We start from the raw sequence: 16,634 nt of genomic DNA, 5'->3' as shown, positions 1-16,634 counted from the left end.
AGTCTGATCCTGCCTCCCAGCCTAACCACAAGAAGGTGTCCCAAGAAAAGACTACATCTCCCATAATGCAAAGGCGAGGCGGTGGGCCACCGCCCACCTGGATCCCGACCAATGGGAGCGGCGCTGTCTTATCCCGGCAGACGGCGGGATATTCAAACAGGAGGCACACGGAAAATTAACAGAACTTTGTTGTGCCAGCGATATCGCGCTTCTCTCCTGCTTTTCTCTTAAGTTATTTCTTAGAATGACTGGAGCAAAGGAATTTTCTTCCTAAAAGAGGCATATCGCGATTTGGCCAGTGAGCACCGAGTTTGTGTTTGTGGGGAAAAAGAGGAAATCTGTTTGGTTTTTTTTTGGCGTTGAGTGGACGCGGTACAGGCTGACAAGGAATATGGACGATTGCGAGGGACAAACGCGTTCGGCATGTAAGTCACCACGCCTGTATAACTAGAATAACAAGAAACATTTTTGATCTTGTCAAAATTTTGTCAGGATTTATTCCCGGTTTTTTGTATTACTGGATTCCGAAATTAGTTGTAATTAGTTGTAATGATTTCGCCTGGGGGCCGTATAAAAGCTCAGTAGGGGTCTGTGTGAGACTGTGCTGTATTGGCATAAACAATGTCATTTAAGCTGCCCTGCGCGTCCCTGACAAGCTCGGGTGTTTGAGCGGATGTTTTCGCACTGCAACGAAATATCCTTGTTAAAGCAAAGCCGCCCCAGTGTTACACCTGCACGACTCTTAGAGCTGGCAGAGGAATGGCGGCTGAGCCTGGAACTGGACTTCAGTGTTCAGGCTGAGCAGCGGGACCGGGCGGCCCCGGCCTGACTGCAGTGGACCCGTCGGTGTCGGATTCGGTTCGGAGTTTCTCCTCCCTGAGGCTCTGCCGCCCGCGACACAACCCGCGCTGTCCGTGACTGGAGGTTCGGGGGGGGCGGGGGTGTCGAGCGCTCTTGACGTTCGCACCCGAGGCCAAACACCTCCACGCGTGAAGCGCTTTTACCTCTGACAGCACCGGGGCACGACTTTGATTTCTCCCGTTTCCGGTAGACGTCACGCCTTCTTCTTTTTTTTAAATATATATATATAGGAGTCGATTGCAAGCGGAAGTGGCGGCGCCGGTCATCACCCCCAGGTGAAACACGCCAGGAACCTCCGGCTCTCGGCACGCTTGACCGGCCGGCAGACCGGTTCGTGGGGATGGCGGCGGGCGGCGGGCGTGAGGGCCGGCTCGCTGGAGGCGCGCCTGGCGGCCTGGCCGCTTCCCACACGCTGCTCTCTGTCGTTGGACAGCAGTGGCAGACTGACGTCTGCTGTGACACGGACACCTTGACTGGGCTTCATACAGTTATTTCCTCAGTGGATGGCCTTAGCCGGGCTCCTGGACACAGGATACAAACAATACAGTACGGGTAGCTGCAGTCACACTCCTGTTCCGAGGGGTCTGTTTAGAAGTCCCCCGAGGAACGCACACTGGTGGTGCTGGAGGGGATCCCCATTACCTGTAAAGCGCTATAGAAGTGTAAGCCATTATTAATTATTGTTGTTGTTATTATTATTAAGATACGAGGACGGTGTGTGACTGTTTTAGCTGTGCCGGCTGTGCATACAGGCCGCGGGAGGTCGGTTCTGGTCTCTTCCGGGGGCAGCGAGGGGGTTCGGCAGGACAGCCGCTGCTGAGGAGCTCATCTGACCGGAGTTTTGGTCTGGATCCGGGTCCGAGCAGCGCCAGAACCGGACCGAGCCTCCTGCCCCGATGTCTTGCCTTTCGCGTTGAATCTCGGAGCTGGCGGTTCCTCGTTCTCAGTTCAGCACAAGCTCTGTGATTTATTGATTTAATTCTGAATACCCTTCAGGTCTGGTTTAGCTCATTGACTGGCGTTCCATTTTGCCGGCTCTTTCCAGGCCTCGAGTGTTGTTCTGATTAATTAAGAGACTCCCGTCGCGACAGTGTTTCCCTTTAGGCAGCGCTACTGATGCAGGACAGAACATTAGGAACCCCAGGCTGAGCAGATCCAGGCCCTCACAGAGCAGGCAACACGTGGCAGGTCATGAGCCGTCTGAGTCAGGCTAGCCTGCAGATCGTCAGTCCCAGTGCAGACTGGACAGACGTGCTGGTCCGCAGGCCAGCGTTTCCCAATCCCGATCCTGAAGGCCCGCACACACCCCTCCTGCGTTCTGCTGCAGCCCAGCTCTGTGGTCCAGTCACTCTCTTAACTGGCTTCGCTACAGCAGTGGTTGGGCTGTATCCCAGCTCCCAGGCACGTCGGGGGTCGCCCAGTCCCTATGGCAATGCAAGTCAGGGTCGGTCGGTCTGGTTCGGGTGTCCAGTGGTCACCCGCCAGGCCTGGTGTCTCATACAGTGCTGTCCCAGTTGCAGTCAGGGGACAGGGAAGAGGGTGGGGTGTAAATATAGGGGCTTCGTGTCACGATGGTGGGGGAGAATGTTTATAGGGTTGTGGTGGAGCTGCGGTGAGCTGGTCAGTTCAGCACCTGGAGGTGCATGAAACACAGCTGCTTTGCTGCTGGACGAAGTATCGTCCTGTCCCCCGTCTGCTGCCAGTGTTCGGGCAGCGCCTGCCCTGCCCTCTGCCAACGTTTCACTCGGCGTGCGTTGGTGTCTTGCAGTCGAGCGCCTGACCGCGGAGGAGATGGACGAGCGGCGCGTCCAGAGCGTGGCCTACCAGTACCTGTGCCACCTGGAGGAGGCCAAGAGGTCAGTGCCCCCTTGCTTATACAGTTACCCCCACCTGGGCACACCCCCCCAGATCCCCCCCCAGCACCCGGGCTTCTCGAGGGGGCTGGGGCTTTCCCATCGAGCGAGCGAAGACCGGGGGAGTGAAGCCGAGACCGCTGACGTCAATCTCGGTAGCAAGGTGCATGATGGGGAAACTTGCTCTTAAACGGGTTTTGTCGTTTCCCTCTCATGGGCCCTTGAGAGCACAGCGGCCCGTTCGGGCAGCGGAGAGCATCTCCCATCACCAGGACCCAGGAGACAATCCTGATGCGTAGCGCTTCGGTCCGGTCCAGGTTTACAAACGATGGGTTCTCACGCTATTGCCCACTGCTGACAATGGGTGGCTCGCAGCCATATCGCCCTGCGACTCACGGCTGCCAGCCCACTGGAGCTCAGCATCTGTGAGCCTGGCCAGTGCCTGGATGGGAGACTTCTGGGAAAAACTAAGGTTGCTGCTGGAAGAGGTGTTAGTGGGGCCAGCAGGGGGCGCTCACCCTGTGGCCCATGTGGGTCCTAATGCCCCAGTATAGTGACGGGGACACTCTGCTGAAAACAGGCGCCGTCCTTCGGATGAGACGTAAAACTGAGGTCCTGACTCTCTGTGGTCATTAAAAATCCCAGGGTGTTTCCTGAAAAGAGTAGGGGTGTAACCTGTAAAGCGCCTGGAGTGGAGTGTCCAGAAAAGCGCTACACAAGTGTAAGGAGTGGGCTGAAGGCCCCTCGGCCAGCGCGCCCGTGGAGTAAGGCTGTCCGTCTCTCTGCCGGCGGGCCAGGTGGATGGAGGCCGTCCTGCAGGAGGAGCTGCCCCCGCCCACGGAGCTGGAGGAGGGCCTGCGCAACGGGGTGCTGCTGGCCAAGCTGGGGCACCGCTTCGCCCCCCGGGCCGCCCCGCTCAAGAAGATCTACGACCTGGACCAGGCCCGCTACAGGGTGAGCCGGGGGGGCGCCGTCGGATCGCTTCGGGGTGCTGTGGGTGACATTTCTAGTGTACAAAGGGTGGCGTGGAGTCTGTTGCCTACAACTCCTTCTTAAAGGTTTTGTTTCAAAGCCTGAGGGTTCACTGGGGTGTAATGGCTGTCCTTGAACCAAGGCTCAGATAAGAGAAACCTAACTTGCATTAGGGCTCATAACCCCTGAAGAAACTCACTGTGTGTTTTGATCAGTCTCGCAAGGTTCCTGGGACGTGTTAATTTAGCTGGAGAGAGATCACAGTTGCGTTAACAAGGCAGTGGCAATGTGCAATGCTCTGAACCCCACTGAGCAAACCAGCCTGTGCTCACCTCAGTTCTTCAGTTGTTTAACCTTGCTGTTATGATTCTCTCTCTCTTTTTTTTCTTTCCTTCTTTCGCTGGCGACTACAGGCGACGGGGCTGCATTTTCGGCACACGGACAACATCAACCACTGGCGCAGCGCCTTGGCGGAAGTCGGGCTGCCGTCGGTATGGGACGCTTTCCTCTTTCTCCGGAGCGACGCTCGGAGAAGGAGCCCCAGCAGCCAGCTGGGGGCGCCTGAGTCTGTCCGGCACCGCGCGCTGTCCGAATCTCACCTGAGCCTCCCTGCTCTCAGCGTCCCTCTCTCTTGCTCATTTAGACCCAACAAGAGATGGCGGTGCCCGATTGTCCCAGCACAGCTTTTGAGAAAATCTTTTTTTTTAATATTGAAGTCCTGAAACAAAGTTGAGAGCAGGAGGCGGTGAAGGGTTGTGGGAGTTGGGCTGCCTGGCCGTGTTATTGAAGTTGATATCCTGGCTTTTACTGGGAGTGGGCTGGATGTGATTCTTGGATCGTTATGCCTTTAAACCACCAGCAGGCTAGACAGCCAATCGCCTCCTGTCTCTTGTAACCTTTCTTCTATTACCTATTGAGAAAGTGAGATTAAAGGGGAACTGCAAAGCTGTTTTTATATTTCGGGGTTAGAAAGAATCTGCATTGATGAGGGCATTTCAGACCCCAGTAAAAGTAAAAACTCCAGTTTACATCACGGAATTGATTGAAGTTCCAGGCCTGTGCAGCACCATGTAGCGCAATTCTGGAAGAGGCAACGAAACCTCTGGTGACGTGTTGTGGCCTTAATACACTGTAAACAAGCAGGCTTGTGAAAACACCTCTTTTAATCCAACAGAGTTACTGCTCTCGGTTTTGAGACGGATTTGGCGATAAATGGAACTTGTTAACTTTGCAGATGCAGATCCCGTGGGAACGTTTCTGCGGTGAAATGTCTGCAGCACAACCTGTACTCATTCGCTATTACGGCTCAGTGCGTTAGTCCTTGCGGTGACTAGTGAGCAGGAAGGGCCGCGTCTCTTTCTACTGATTTTTACTGTCATGATTTTGTGTTGAATCTGAAATTTGTCACCGTTTTCTATGATGTCCATGTTACGGTTTTGTTACTGAGATTTAGTACCCGGTCGGAGCACTTGGGACTGCAGTTCCCCTTTAAGATCTGGATGGGCACTGGATCTCAAATGATTGACAGCGGATTCCAACCAGCCAGACGCGAGAGCTTGAGAGAGCAGCCCGCACGAATGTGGGGGTGACCAAGCTGCTTACGTCTCGTAGGAGAGGGGGGGCCTCGCTCCCCTTTCGCCCTGTGGTACCCCCTGTGCTTCGCTAACCCCTGCTCCCTCCTCGCAGATCTTCTACCCCGAGACCACGGACATCTACGACAAGAAGAACATGCCCCGCACGGTGTACTGCATCCACGCGCTCAGGTCTGTACACGGGGTGGGGGGTCCGAGCAGCTCCGTCTACAGTCTGAGGCTGCGGGGAGACGGGAGGTGCGTGCAGGGGTGGACTGGCTCCAGCTGCTCCTGTCCTGGGTGGGCTTGTGGCTCTGGTGCTCGCCAGAAGGCAGTCTCGGGTCTCCCTCGCCCCTGGGTGACCGCCGTTAGATCATCGGCCGTTCCTAATGTTCCGGCCAAGGAGTGGGCGTGAAGGATAGCGTGCTGGTCCCATGAGCCTGAGCCGGGGGTGAGAGCTCCTGTTCTCATGGGCTGCAGGGCTCTGTAGCTTTATCTCCACCTCTGAACTTAATCAATCAAAGTTTCTCAAATGCACAACAATACAGCGTGCAGCAGTAGCTGCTGGCAATGAAGTGTCTTTTCTATGAGCTCACCGGGTGGGGGGGTAAAAATCACAAAATTCAAGTGACAAAATAAGGTTACATAATAGTGCAATAGAAATTGAATAGAATAAAATAAACTCAGACAGAGCTCAATATAAATAGAGCTGCTATGCGTCCAGGGTGTATTTAATATTTATGTCCAAGTAGTGCAGTGTGCTGAATATAATGAAAACTGTGTCCATGTAGCCATTACGGGTGATTTGCTGAAGGAGCTGCAGCTTGGTTATTTAGCAGTCTTATTGCCTGGAGGTAGAAGCTGTTCCGTAATCTGTTAGTCTTTGACCGAATGCTTCGATACCGTTTATCAGACGGTAAACAAAGCCTTAACAAGGCCCAGAACCTCACGAGAGAATGGGTGGGTGGACATACACGATCTAATCGTTCAGCTGCAAATCAGATGGCCCTGAGGAGCCCCTGGTCCATTTAATTTAATTAGCAGCAGCTGTGTGGAGAGCACCTGTAAAACCTACAGGACTGGAGCTGCCGTTTCCTGATCTACTCTCAACCACCTGTCTGAAGGGCTGCAAACACTCAAGCCTAATAAAGACCTGCTGTAGGAGAGACATGGGTCAATAGGTCTTTTGGTGACAGCTCTTAGCTCTCCAAGAATCATATTAAAGTCATCGCTTTGATTGATTGATTTGTAGTGTGGTTTTTTTCTTCTAATAACTGGAAACTAAGCTGTTTTTCTCTGTCTTGTAGCCTCTACCTGTTCAGACTGGGGCTGGCTCCACAGATACAGGATCTGTATGGCAAAGTCAACTTCACAGGTAGACTGCTTTTTTTTAATGGCGAAATCTGTTACTTCACCTGGTTGTCCAGCTCATTATAAATACATCAGGTAAGGGTCAGGATGCTACTTCCTGGCCTTAAAGGAGCATTGCACACTGGTGAAAGGCACAGAATCTCTCTAGTGAGAAGACTATGGGGGTGTGGAGTAAGTTTTGAGCCAATATAAGAAAATCCCACAAGCTACTGACAGAGTAAGCCCGGAGGACCGCTTCAGGGCTAACATTCATACAGGGGGTAGGAACTCTTGTGGCGGGTCTGGACATCTCCTCTCAGCCTTGTTTCTGAAGGGGATGTCTGGGATCCTTCAGGAGCCTCGTGGAAAGGATCCTATGTTATCAATAAGCAATTCAGTAACAAAATGATTGAGGTGAGACCAAATATTTTAGATTAACTTGGTCATTAATCTTTTCATATTTTATTAATCCAAGGTCTTATTTGAAGATTCTTTCTTGAATTGAGTCTTTACCAGAACAGATGTGCATGCTCTTTTATGTTCAGGTCCAGATTTCCTCCCTTGAAGTACTACTTTGGGTTAATGCTGCCCCAAGGAGCATTTTCTGTTACAGGCCAGGGAGATTGTAACCTGGTACTGGAAAGCGCAGTACAGGGCTGTGTGTTTCAGTCACTGGTTAGAGTGGGGCTCCCCCTGCTGGCTGGCTCCAGTACTGCGCCGCATGGGAGCTCTCTTTCAGAGTCGAGCTGCTTCCTCAAGTGCCTCTCTGGTTTGCGTGTCCCATCAGAGGAGGAGATCAACAACATGAAGAGAGAGCTGGACAAGTACGGTATCCAGATGCCGGCGTTCAGCAAGATCGGGGGCATCCTCGCCAACGAGCTGTCGGTGGACGAAGCGGCAGGTGGGCGCCGCGCTCGTTGGAGTCCTGCCGCGCTCGGCGGCTCCTCCTTCCCTTCGTGTAGCTCGTGTCGCCCAGAAGGGAGGCGCTCGATGTGTGGGGAGGCGCCCCGCCGGCCCCCCCCAGAGGGGGGAGAGGCAGGGAGGCGTGCCAGCTTGTGAGCTCCAGAGGAAAGGTCCCATCTTCGGGTGGGAAGCCCAGCTCTGTTGTTTTGTGTATAAAATGCATGATTTCTGCCTCGGATTCTTACAGTGATGCACCTCAAAGAGCCCAGCGGCCTGTGATTGGAGCAGCTGCTGTACGTGTGTTAAAATCCAGCCCCCACCCCCCTCCACACAAGGGCCTGATGAAGGAGCTCAGATCTGGGAGTTCTCTCTCTTCCCATTGGCTGGGTGTCAGCTGGTGCCCAGAGTTCAAACTGGAACCTTTTCGGTTGTGTGAATTTGGACGAGTCGGAGGTCTAATTTAAAAAAAAAAATGCTGCTTCCCACCCCATCACCCGGTATCGTCTGTGCACAGAACTGTTTGGTTTGCCAAACAAAACCAAAAAAAATAGAAGATTGTCAAGCTAGGGAGGTTTGAGTGTTTTCCTTTATCGGTGTGAGAGAGAGAGGTTAAAGAGGAAAAGAGGTTTTGGTTTATCGGCCTTTTAGACTCCTGTCTCCGGCGATGCTGGGGGTGTCCCGCTCGGGTCCGGGCTCCTTGGGGCTGCCCGGTTGCTGTGCCCGCACGGACTCGCCCTCCCCCGTTTCTAACCTGTCCCCCCCACTCTCTCTCTCTCTCTGTCCCTGCCCCGGCAGTCCACGCCGCGGTGATCGCCATCAACGAGGCCGTGGCGCGCGGCTGCCTGGCCGAGACGGCGCTGGCCCTGCGCAACCCCAGCGCCATGCTGACCGGCCTGAGCGACGCCCTGATGCCCGTCTACCAGGAGATGCTGCACCAGGCCAAGACGCAGAAGGCCGCCCGCGCCCGGGGCAGGGTGGGTATCGCCAGCTTAACCCGCCTTCGCTGGACCAGACCGGTCAGCGTGGAGCGTATCGTGAACGCACAGCAGCACTGTGCTCGGCCGCCCCCTGCAGGACGGACAAACCACAAGTTTTCAACTTTAAACCCCTTTTTTTATACAGTAATAATAATAACTCCAAACACTTCTATAGTACTTTTCTGGACACTCAACTCAAAGCGCTTTACTGGTAATGGGGATCCCCTCCACCACCGCCAGCTCTCAGTGGGGAGGAGAGCAGGGTGATGAAGCCAGTTCAGAGATTATTAGGAGGCCAAGACTGGTAAAGGCCAGGGGGGAAATTTGGCCAGGACACCGGGGTAACACCTCTACTCTTTTCGAGAGGCACCCTGGGTTTTTTTTAATGACCACAGAGAGTCAGGACTCAGTTCAGTCTGGGACTGTTTTGGTTGCAGTCTGGGGTTTTGAGTTCTGACTGCCTGTAGATGAAGATTGGAACCTGAGCTGTCTCGCCAGCTGACTGTGACCAGGCTTCCTCGAAGGGCCCTGTTCGTGGGGTTGGTGTGGCCTGCTAGCTTGTGGCTCTCCTGAAAGGCATTGTGGGAGTTTGTGATAATGGCAGGCGTGCCAGAGGAGCTTTCTAATGTCTTAATTCTCCCTGGTACAGGGGGTGTAGCTGTCAATCAAAAAATGACTGTGAAAAATGAGTGTTCTGATTGGCACAACAAGCCTTTTGAACTGATGGCTATCGGTTATTGTTTTAGTACAAGTGAACTTGACTGTTTCTCTCCATCTCTGTCCCAGCTCAATGGCTCTGAAGAGAAAGATATATACGAGGAGTATTTGACCCAGGCAGAAATCCAAGGCAACATCAACAAAGTGAATGGTGAGTTTTATCTGCTCTGGGAGTGGGTGGCGGAGAATAATAAGATTGTTTTTTTTCTAAAGAAACGGAAACCAGTTTTTTGTTTCCAAAATGGCTGTGGTGACCAAAAAAAACTATTTTCACTGTATGATTCAAAATCTGATTCATCAAGGCCACTAAGTTGGAGAAAGGGAATCTTGTTGAGAATATGTTCTTCTTATTATTATTTGGTGCAGCCCCACCTGGATGATGCACCAGTCCGCTCCCCACACACCAGCTCTCAGTGGGGAGAACAGAGTGGTGAAGCCAGTTCAGAGAAGGGGGTTATTAGGAGGCCATGACTGGTAAAGTGTCAGGGGGGAAATGTGGCCAGGACACCGGGGTAACACCCCTACTCTTTCTAGGAAACACCCTAGGATTGTTAATGACCACAGAGAGTCAGGAGCTCGATTTTACATCTCATCTGAAGGACGGCACCTCTTTTATAATATAGTGTCCCCGTCACTATACTGGGGCATTAGGACCCACAGTGACCTCAGGGTGAGCGCCCCCTGCTGGCCCCACTAACACCTCTTCCAGCAGCAGCCTCAGCTTTCCCAGAAGTCTCCCCTCCAGGTACTGACCAGGCTCGCACCTGCTGAGCTCCAGTGGGGCTGCCAGCTGGGAGCTGCAGGGTGACAGAGCTGCTGGCTTGACCATGCTTGCTCCGTGATCTGTGAGACCAGGAGCTCGCGGACGCCCGTGGCGTGTCCCGTGACGGGCGCCCGGCTGGCGCGGTGCCGTGTTTCAGTGCAGGCAGCGGTGGAGCGCGTGGACGAGGCCCTGGAGCGCGGAGACGCCCCGGCACTGCACGCGGCCCTGAGGAGCCCCTGCCTGGCCCTGCGGGACCTTCACCGCGAGCACGCCGGCTGGTACCTGGAGCAGCTGTCCGCCGACCGCGAGCAGAAGGCGCTGGTGAGAGACTCGGGGGGGAAGGGCTGTGCCTGGAGGTTGATCTACCTTCCCAGCTGCCAGATTTCCCTTCATTTCGTCTCTGTGCCCGGCTCTTTTGCAGCTTCACTACAGTAAAGCGAAGAGTGATCAGGGGAGCCCATTCATTTTATCCTTTATTTAACACTGTGTTCTGTATTGGATCGGCTTTCTCTCCTACCGTCGGTACCAAAGCATTCGGTCAAAGTCCAACAGATTACTAAACAGCTTCTACCTCCAGGCAGTAAGACTGCTAAATAGCCAACCTGCAGTTCCTTCAGCAAATCACCCGTAATGGCTACATGGACACAGTTTTCACTGTATTCGGCACACTGCACTTGGACATAATGTATTGCATACACCCTGGACACAGAGCAGCTCTATTCATATTGAGTTTTGTCTGAGTTTTTTATTCGATTTCCCAAAGCCCCCCCTCCCGTGAGCTTGCAGAAAAGACATTTCATTTCCAGCAACTACTGCTGCATGCTGTATTGTTGTGCATTTGATAATAAACTTTGATTGATCGGCCTCCGCAGGAAGGCATCGTGCTGCGTCTCTTGCGTATGGCCGGGCGGCTGTCCTGTGCACAGGCCCGTCCTTGATGTAATGTGTCCTGTAGGACCTGGGCTGTGTGGACGTTCTGGACAGAGAGGAGCTGCAGGAGGGGATCTGTGTGGCCAACGAGGACGCCCAGCGCTCCCGAGCCAGTAAGTGGGCTGCTGTTGGAGGTTCGGGCTGGCTTGTCTCGCGGGGATCCCGGAGAGCAGGACTTGGGGGTGGCGATGAGGCCAGTGGAGGCGCTCGCTTCGGAGGCTGAGCCCGAGCCGGGGGCCCGCCTGGACTGCCCACTCAGCGTGTGCCCTCCCGGTGTCGGGATCAGATTAGCCAGCTAGATTGTTCTTGACTCTCAACAGCAGTAATTTCAGGCTTGCAGGCCTGCGGCGACCAGTGGGAGACATGCTGCTCCTCGAAAGATTTCTCCACCTCTGCAGCGGGTACAGGAGTCACTGCCAGGGGTGCAAGTCAAAACCCTTTGATGCCTCTTAATTGGTTGAGTGTATAATAACTATTTGGCAGCTCCAAATCAAAAAAATAATTGCTTTCATTTGTTATAAAATGCTAAATATAAGGTGAGCATTCTAATATTTTTAGTACTTACTGAATTGCACAGTGCAGCAGCCCTGTAAGGGGAGTAGCGATGAATTGGCTTGGCCTGCTACAGTGCGTCGTGGGTGATATTGTGTGCTGGCAGTGCCGCGGGAGGTCGGGGCTCATTTGACTGGTCTGCGTCTCAAGCCTATAAGGGTGTGTCTCTATGTGCAGCGGGCGGTCGGTGCTCGTTTAATCGGTCTGTCTCTCTAGCCGGTAAGGGTGTGTCTCTATGTGCAGCGGGCGGTCGGTGCTCGTTTAATTGGTCTGTCTCTAGCCGGTAAGGGTGTGTCTCTATGTGCAGTGCAGCGGGCGGGCGGTGCTCGTTTGATTGGTCTGTCTCTAGCCGGTAAGGGTGTGTCTCTATGTGCAGTGCAGCGGGCGGTCGGTGCTCGTTTGATTGGTCTGCGTCTTCAGCCTGTAAGGGTGTGTCTCTCTCTGTGCAGTGCAGCAGGCTGTGTGCGAGATCAACAGGGCCCTGCAGCACGGGGAGGCCAGGGGCACCCTGCAGGCGTTGATGAACCCCGACGCCCAGCTCCCAGATGTTCTTCCCTTCGCAGCAGAACTGTACCAGCGGGAGCTGGCTCCCCTGCAGGCTCAGAGCGCCCAGGTAGGGCACCCACTGTGCGCCTCTCGGAGAGGACAGTCTGTACAGCATCACTGCAGATTGGGTTTTGACTGTTGAAATCTTCTGTTAATGACAGCCACATGTTGTGGGGGTTGCGTTAATTACAGGGGGTTAAGAGTACCAGCAGTTTGCACTGCTAGATCTTGCCAGCTCATCTAGGGGCTTCACAGTTGTTTTGACTCTGTCTTGCTGAATGTTAAAATCTAAAATGAATGAGACTTAAGCCTTTTCAGTTTTAAGCACTGCAATTTCAATTAGTTTGAGGCCATAATTTGTGATTGCTTTTTACAAACTGTTTTATTAGATTTTTAACTGAATTTAAATGCTATGAGTGCACTGTCATGTGGAGTGACTGTGTTGGCTGCACTCCAGATAACAAAAAGCTTCATCTTGCACCGCGAACGGTGCTTCCTCTCTCTGCCACCAGGGGGAGCTGCAGCAGGAGGAGCTCTTTGTTGCCGTGGAGATGTTGTCGGCCGTGGCGCTCGTCAACCAGGCCCTGGAGGTGGGCGACGTCAGCGGGTTCTGGGAGGCTCTGGTCAACCCTGCGGCCGGACTGGCCGACATTGACGACAGTCTGATCCAGAGGTGAGCGATGACCATGTAGGACGGAGAGCAGACAGAAAGACAAATTTCTGCAGCTCCGGCTGCTGCGGGCGAGTTTCTCCATCCGCTGTGAGGTGCTGCGCGGGTCACGGCGCAGTCAGGTTGTCTTGAGAAGGCTGCGGTTCCCAGCGGGATGGCGACTTCCAGGGTCCGGTCTCGCGAGAGAGCTCGTTTCCGAGTGTGTTGGGTTAGTCCCTTCAGCCCGTCTCTCCTCCCGGGCCAGGTACTCCGAGGAGCTGTCCAGCCTGAAGAGACAGGCGGCGCCACAGGGGGGCGCTCTGCTCACCTGGAATGACCTGCAGGGGGGGATCCACGCCGTCAACGCCGCCATTCAGGAGGAGCACGACCGTGAGTGGTGTCCTCTTCCCCGCGGATTCGGGGATTCTGGGGGTGGGGGGGGTCTGGTCCTGCCTGTGTAATATGTGGTGCGGCGGCTCTGTGGCTCAGGATCTGCGCCTGTGGCTGGAAGGTTGCCGGTTCGTATCCCGTGGCCGGCAGAGGAATCCTACTCTATTGGGCCCCTGAGCAAGGCCCTTAACCCCAACTGCTCCAGGGGCGCCGTATAAATGGCTGACCCTGCGCTCTGACCCCCAGCTTCTCTCCCTGTCTGTGTGTCTCATGGAGAGTAAGCTGGGGTATGCGAAAAGACAGATTCCTAATACAAGAAATTGTATAGGGACCATAAAGTGATTTGATCTTAATATTAAGGTGCCTTTATGGAAGCTTATTAGGCCACGGAGAAAAAATATTGTTTATAAGAGATAGTATTGCGTTGATATGCAATAGTTAATTTGTGAACAATGTTGCCTATTATATTAATACAGTTTATTGCATTGTACTGTTTAGCAATAATATTGTCCCGTGCAAAGTAGCATTGAGTTTAACAACGGTAGGATATAATCACACTCCTCTTTTGGGGGGGAAAAAAGAGCCATGTCATTTCTACTTGTCACAGAAACGGCGAAAACAATACCTGTTTAACCTGGGAATGCTTACCGACACGGCGTTGTACTTCATGTATACACAAGACGCAACACGTGCTCCTTCAGATTATTTTTTTCTCCTCTTTAGGCAATACCGTCTCGTATAAACAAGGTTTTTTTTTCTCCGTTGTGGTAACAAGCTGCTGTAGGACTTACCGCTCTGCCACCCTGTTTCTGCGACCTGCTCTAAAAAACCGTGCCCTGCCGCGCCAGGTTACTGACACGGTGCAGCCACCAGGGGGCGCTGTGTACAACACTGTCCTCACAGGGTGGAGTGGGCTGAAAAACAAGAGCCTTATGGATTTTGAAATGAAGGTTGTGGCAGAAACACCGAAAAACACCACTGTCAAGAGCCATTTGAATGATTGCTAATGATTGGGGCCGAGAGTAAAATGGCAAATATGTCCGATGATATAAAGTTGTAAGATACCTGTGCAGAGTGGGGATAAGATGTCTTGAATCTGTTGAGCATGTTGTTGTGATAGTCCATACAGCTTTCCATGACCTGTGATGGCCACCCACATTTCCTACCTGTAAAGGTTGATTTCTATGGTCCAGTAGCTGCCAGTCCAAGCCTCGTCACTTGGGAAGTCCGTGGGAGTGCAGACGGCTTTTACTGGGGAACCATATTTCAGCCTTGTTTCCTAAATGACTGTATAACTTGATTAGTGTTAAATATCATCCATTGATATTTTCCCCTGCAGAGATTCTGGCCATCAAGATGATCAACCAAGCTCTGTGTCGCAGTGACCCCGAGCGCACCGTGGCTGCCCTGCTGCTGCCCTCCAGTGGCCTGGAGGAAGTACTGCTCGCGAATGCCGGGCGCTACCATGACGTGCTGACCCGTGCCAAGAGGCAGAAAGCAGAGGTACTGGGAACGGCGGAGGTGGGAGAGAATAAATGAAGTAGATGATCTCACAAAGCCTTGAACCTTGACCTAGAATTCCCCTGATGCATCAGGCACAGTTGTTCTCTTCTTGGAATTCAAGTTAGTGACCTGATATCGGGTGCATGGGTTTTATTGCTTATGGGTATTTATTGTACGTTTGTCCGGGGAGGCAAGTGGTGCCTTGATCTGGGTCTCTGCTCCTGTTCCTGCAGGAGACCAGAGACCCCAGTGCAGAGCTGTGGCTGGCGGAGATTCAGGAGGGGGTGATGAGAGCCAACCAGGACAGCCAGAGGGCGCTCAAGAGTGAGTCTCCTCCACCCCAGCTTGGTTTTTCCTGCATCGTACTAGAAATGTGTCACAGTGCTCAAATATCCGTCACGTTTTAGCATGAACCTTATGTGCATTTCTAAATGACTGGTATCTCTAAATTGTTTCAAGCTTCCCATCCAGGACTGAATTTAGCTCCCTGCAACCATCTGTCCTTGTTTTAGGCCACTGGTTCCCAGTCCTGATCCCGCTGTCCTACACACCTGCTGGGTTTTGTTCCAACTGAGCCCTCAGTCACACAAATCAAGCCCTCCATTGACTCAATAATAACAAGATGCGTTTGAGCTGTTTGTTCCCAGCTCTTAAACATGTCAGAGCTTGAACCCTTTGTATTTCGTAAGTGAAATTAGATTCCCAAACTTGTGACTGGAAACAAAATACAAATGTTTTCCGATGAAGCAGCTTCTCAGGTCAGTTAAAGCTTCAGTGGGCTGGAATGGAGACCAGCAGGAGTGTGGGGGCACCAGGACTGGGAAACACTGCTGTAGGCCAGGCAGTCTTAAGGATGAACAGGTAGGTAAATCCCTTTTCAGGCCATAAAGGCCCATGGGGGGATGGGGGGCAAGGGCCACCATTTTTTCTTGCCCGTCCGACCCTGGAGGTGGAGGTGAGGTGGTCAGCATCACGCTCCGGCCGGCCTGTTACCTGGCTGGCCAGAAGGATTAACCCCCGGTATTCACTTGGAAAGCAGGCTGAGTGGACCTGGGAGTCGTCGGGAAGAAATTAGAGCCTGGAAGAATAACTGGGGATTGAACCCGGGACCTTCTGGTTCAGGAGCTAGACACCCTTGCCGTCTGAGCTGCCACAGCTCCCAAGGATGAATAGGAGCTTGACGTCTTTTAAGTCTTCTGAAAATTCGAGTGCATTTTCCCGTTTCTAGCGGGAAAAAGGATTTTTCTCGTGGCACTAGAAGTTATTTGCACGTCATCCGCTTGCAGAGCAGCTCTCGGCAGTTCTGCAGCGGTCGGGTCTGGTGCGCCGGGGGCACCTGAGCGCACTCACTCGCCCTCGCTCCTCGGCTCTGTTGCAGTGGCGCTGGGCCTGGCCGCCGTCAATCAGGCGGTGAAGGAAGGCCGAGCCTCGCAGACCCTGCGCGTCCTGTGCCTGCCAGAGGTGGCGCTGCGGAGCGTGGCGCCCGAGTGCAGCGCGGCCTACCAGACGGAGCTGGCCGCCCTGCAGCGCGCCAAGGTTATGGAAGGTGAGGCCGGGATCTGTCCCCCCCCCCCCCCCCCCGGGGCGCTCGTCCGAGACTTGGGCGGAAGAGAGGGAAGCAATTGGGGTTTTTCCTGGTTCCTGGAGTTACAGGAGGGTGGGAGGAGGGGCTGTCTGATTGATTTACGACGCCCCAATCAATCAATCAGAGTTTATCAAATGCACAAGAACACAGCGTGCAGCAGTAATTGCTGGCAATGAAGTGTCTTTTCTGCAAGCTCACCGGGGGGAGATAAAAATACAAATCACAAAATTAAAAGCTACAGAATGAAGTTGCATAATAACAGTGCAATAAAAATTGAATTAAAAAAAATCAATATAAATAGAACTGCTACATATCCAGGGTGTATGCAATACATTATGTCCAAATACAGGTAGTGCAATATGCAGTGTGCCAAATACGATGGAAAACTACGTTCGTGTAACCTGATCATTTAACAAAGACCATTAGGGTCTTTGACTTAAATCACCTCGAAGATAGATACTTTATTGATCCCGTGAGGGAAATTGCAGTGCAACAGCAGCTTAACACAGACA

General features: G+C 53.1%; 1 protein-coding gene across 1 annotated transcript in view; it reads left to right on the top strand.

Annotated features, from left to right (window-relative positions):
- Positions 1 to 303: 303 nt before the first annotated feature.
- The window catches only part of iqgap3 (IQ motif containing GTPase activating protein 3), a 39,401-nt gene continuing 23,070 nt past the window's right edge, over positions 304 to 16,634 (top strand). The window contains exons 1-17 of the mRNA XM_088905428.1: positions 304 to 425; positions 2,630 to 2,717; positions 3,512 to 3,668; positions 4,100 to 4,177; positions 5,373 to 5,449; positions 6,565 to 6,632; positions 7,395 to 7,508; positions 8,306 to 8,484; positions 9,274 to 9,355; positions 10,125 to 10,288; positions 10,923 to 11,010; positions 11,899 to 12,062; positions 12,508 to 12,668; positions 12,910 to 13,034; positions 14,374 to 14,537; positions 14,771 to 14,861; positions 15,916 to 16,083. Coding sequence (XP_088761554.1) covers positions 392 to 425; positions 2,630 to 2,717; positions 3,512 to 3,668; positions 4,100 to 4,177; positions 5,373 to 5,449; positions 6,565 to 6,632; positions 7,395 to 7,508; positions 8,306 to 8,484; positions 9,274 to 9,355; positions 10,125 to 10,288; positions 10,923 to 11,010; positions 11,899 to 12,062; positions 12,508 to 12,668; positions 12,910 to 13,034; positions 14,374 to 14,537; positions 14,771 to 14,861; positions 15,916 to 16,083 — 2,002 coding nt within the window. The 5' untranslated portion in view covers positions 304 to 391. The remainder of the gene's footprint in view (positions 426 to 2,629; positions 2,718 to 3,511; positions 3,669 to 4,099; positions 4,178 to 5,372; positions 5,450 to 6,564; positions 6,633 to 7,394; positions 7,509 to 8,305; positions 8,485 to 9,273; positions 9,356 to 10,124; positions 10,289 to 10,922; positions 11,011 to 11,898; positions 12,063 to 12,507; positions 12,669 to 12,909; positions 13,035 to 14,373; positions 14,538 to 14,770; positions 14,862 to 15,915; positions 16,084 to 16,634) is intronic.

This window comes from Atractosteus spatula, chromosome 25 (assembly GCF_055471065.1).
Source record: "Atractosteus spatula isolate fAtrSpa1 chromosome 25, fAtrSpa1.hap1, whole genome shotgun sequence".
Taxonomy (NCBI): Eukaryota; Metazoa; Chordata; class Actinopteri; order Semionotiformes; family Lepisosteidae; genus Atractosteus; species Atractosteus spatula.
Note: the sequence above shows the minus strand (reverse complement) of the source record. Positions and strands in the feature narration are given on the sequence as shown.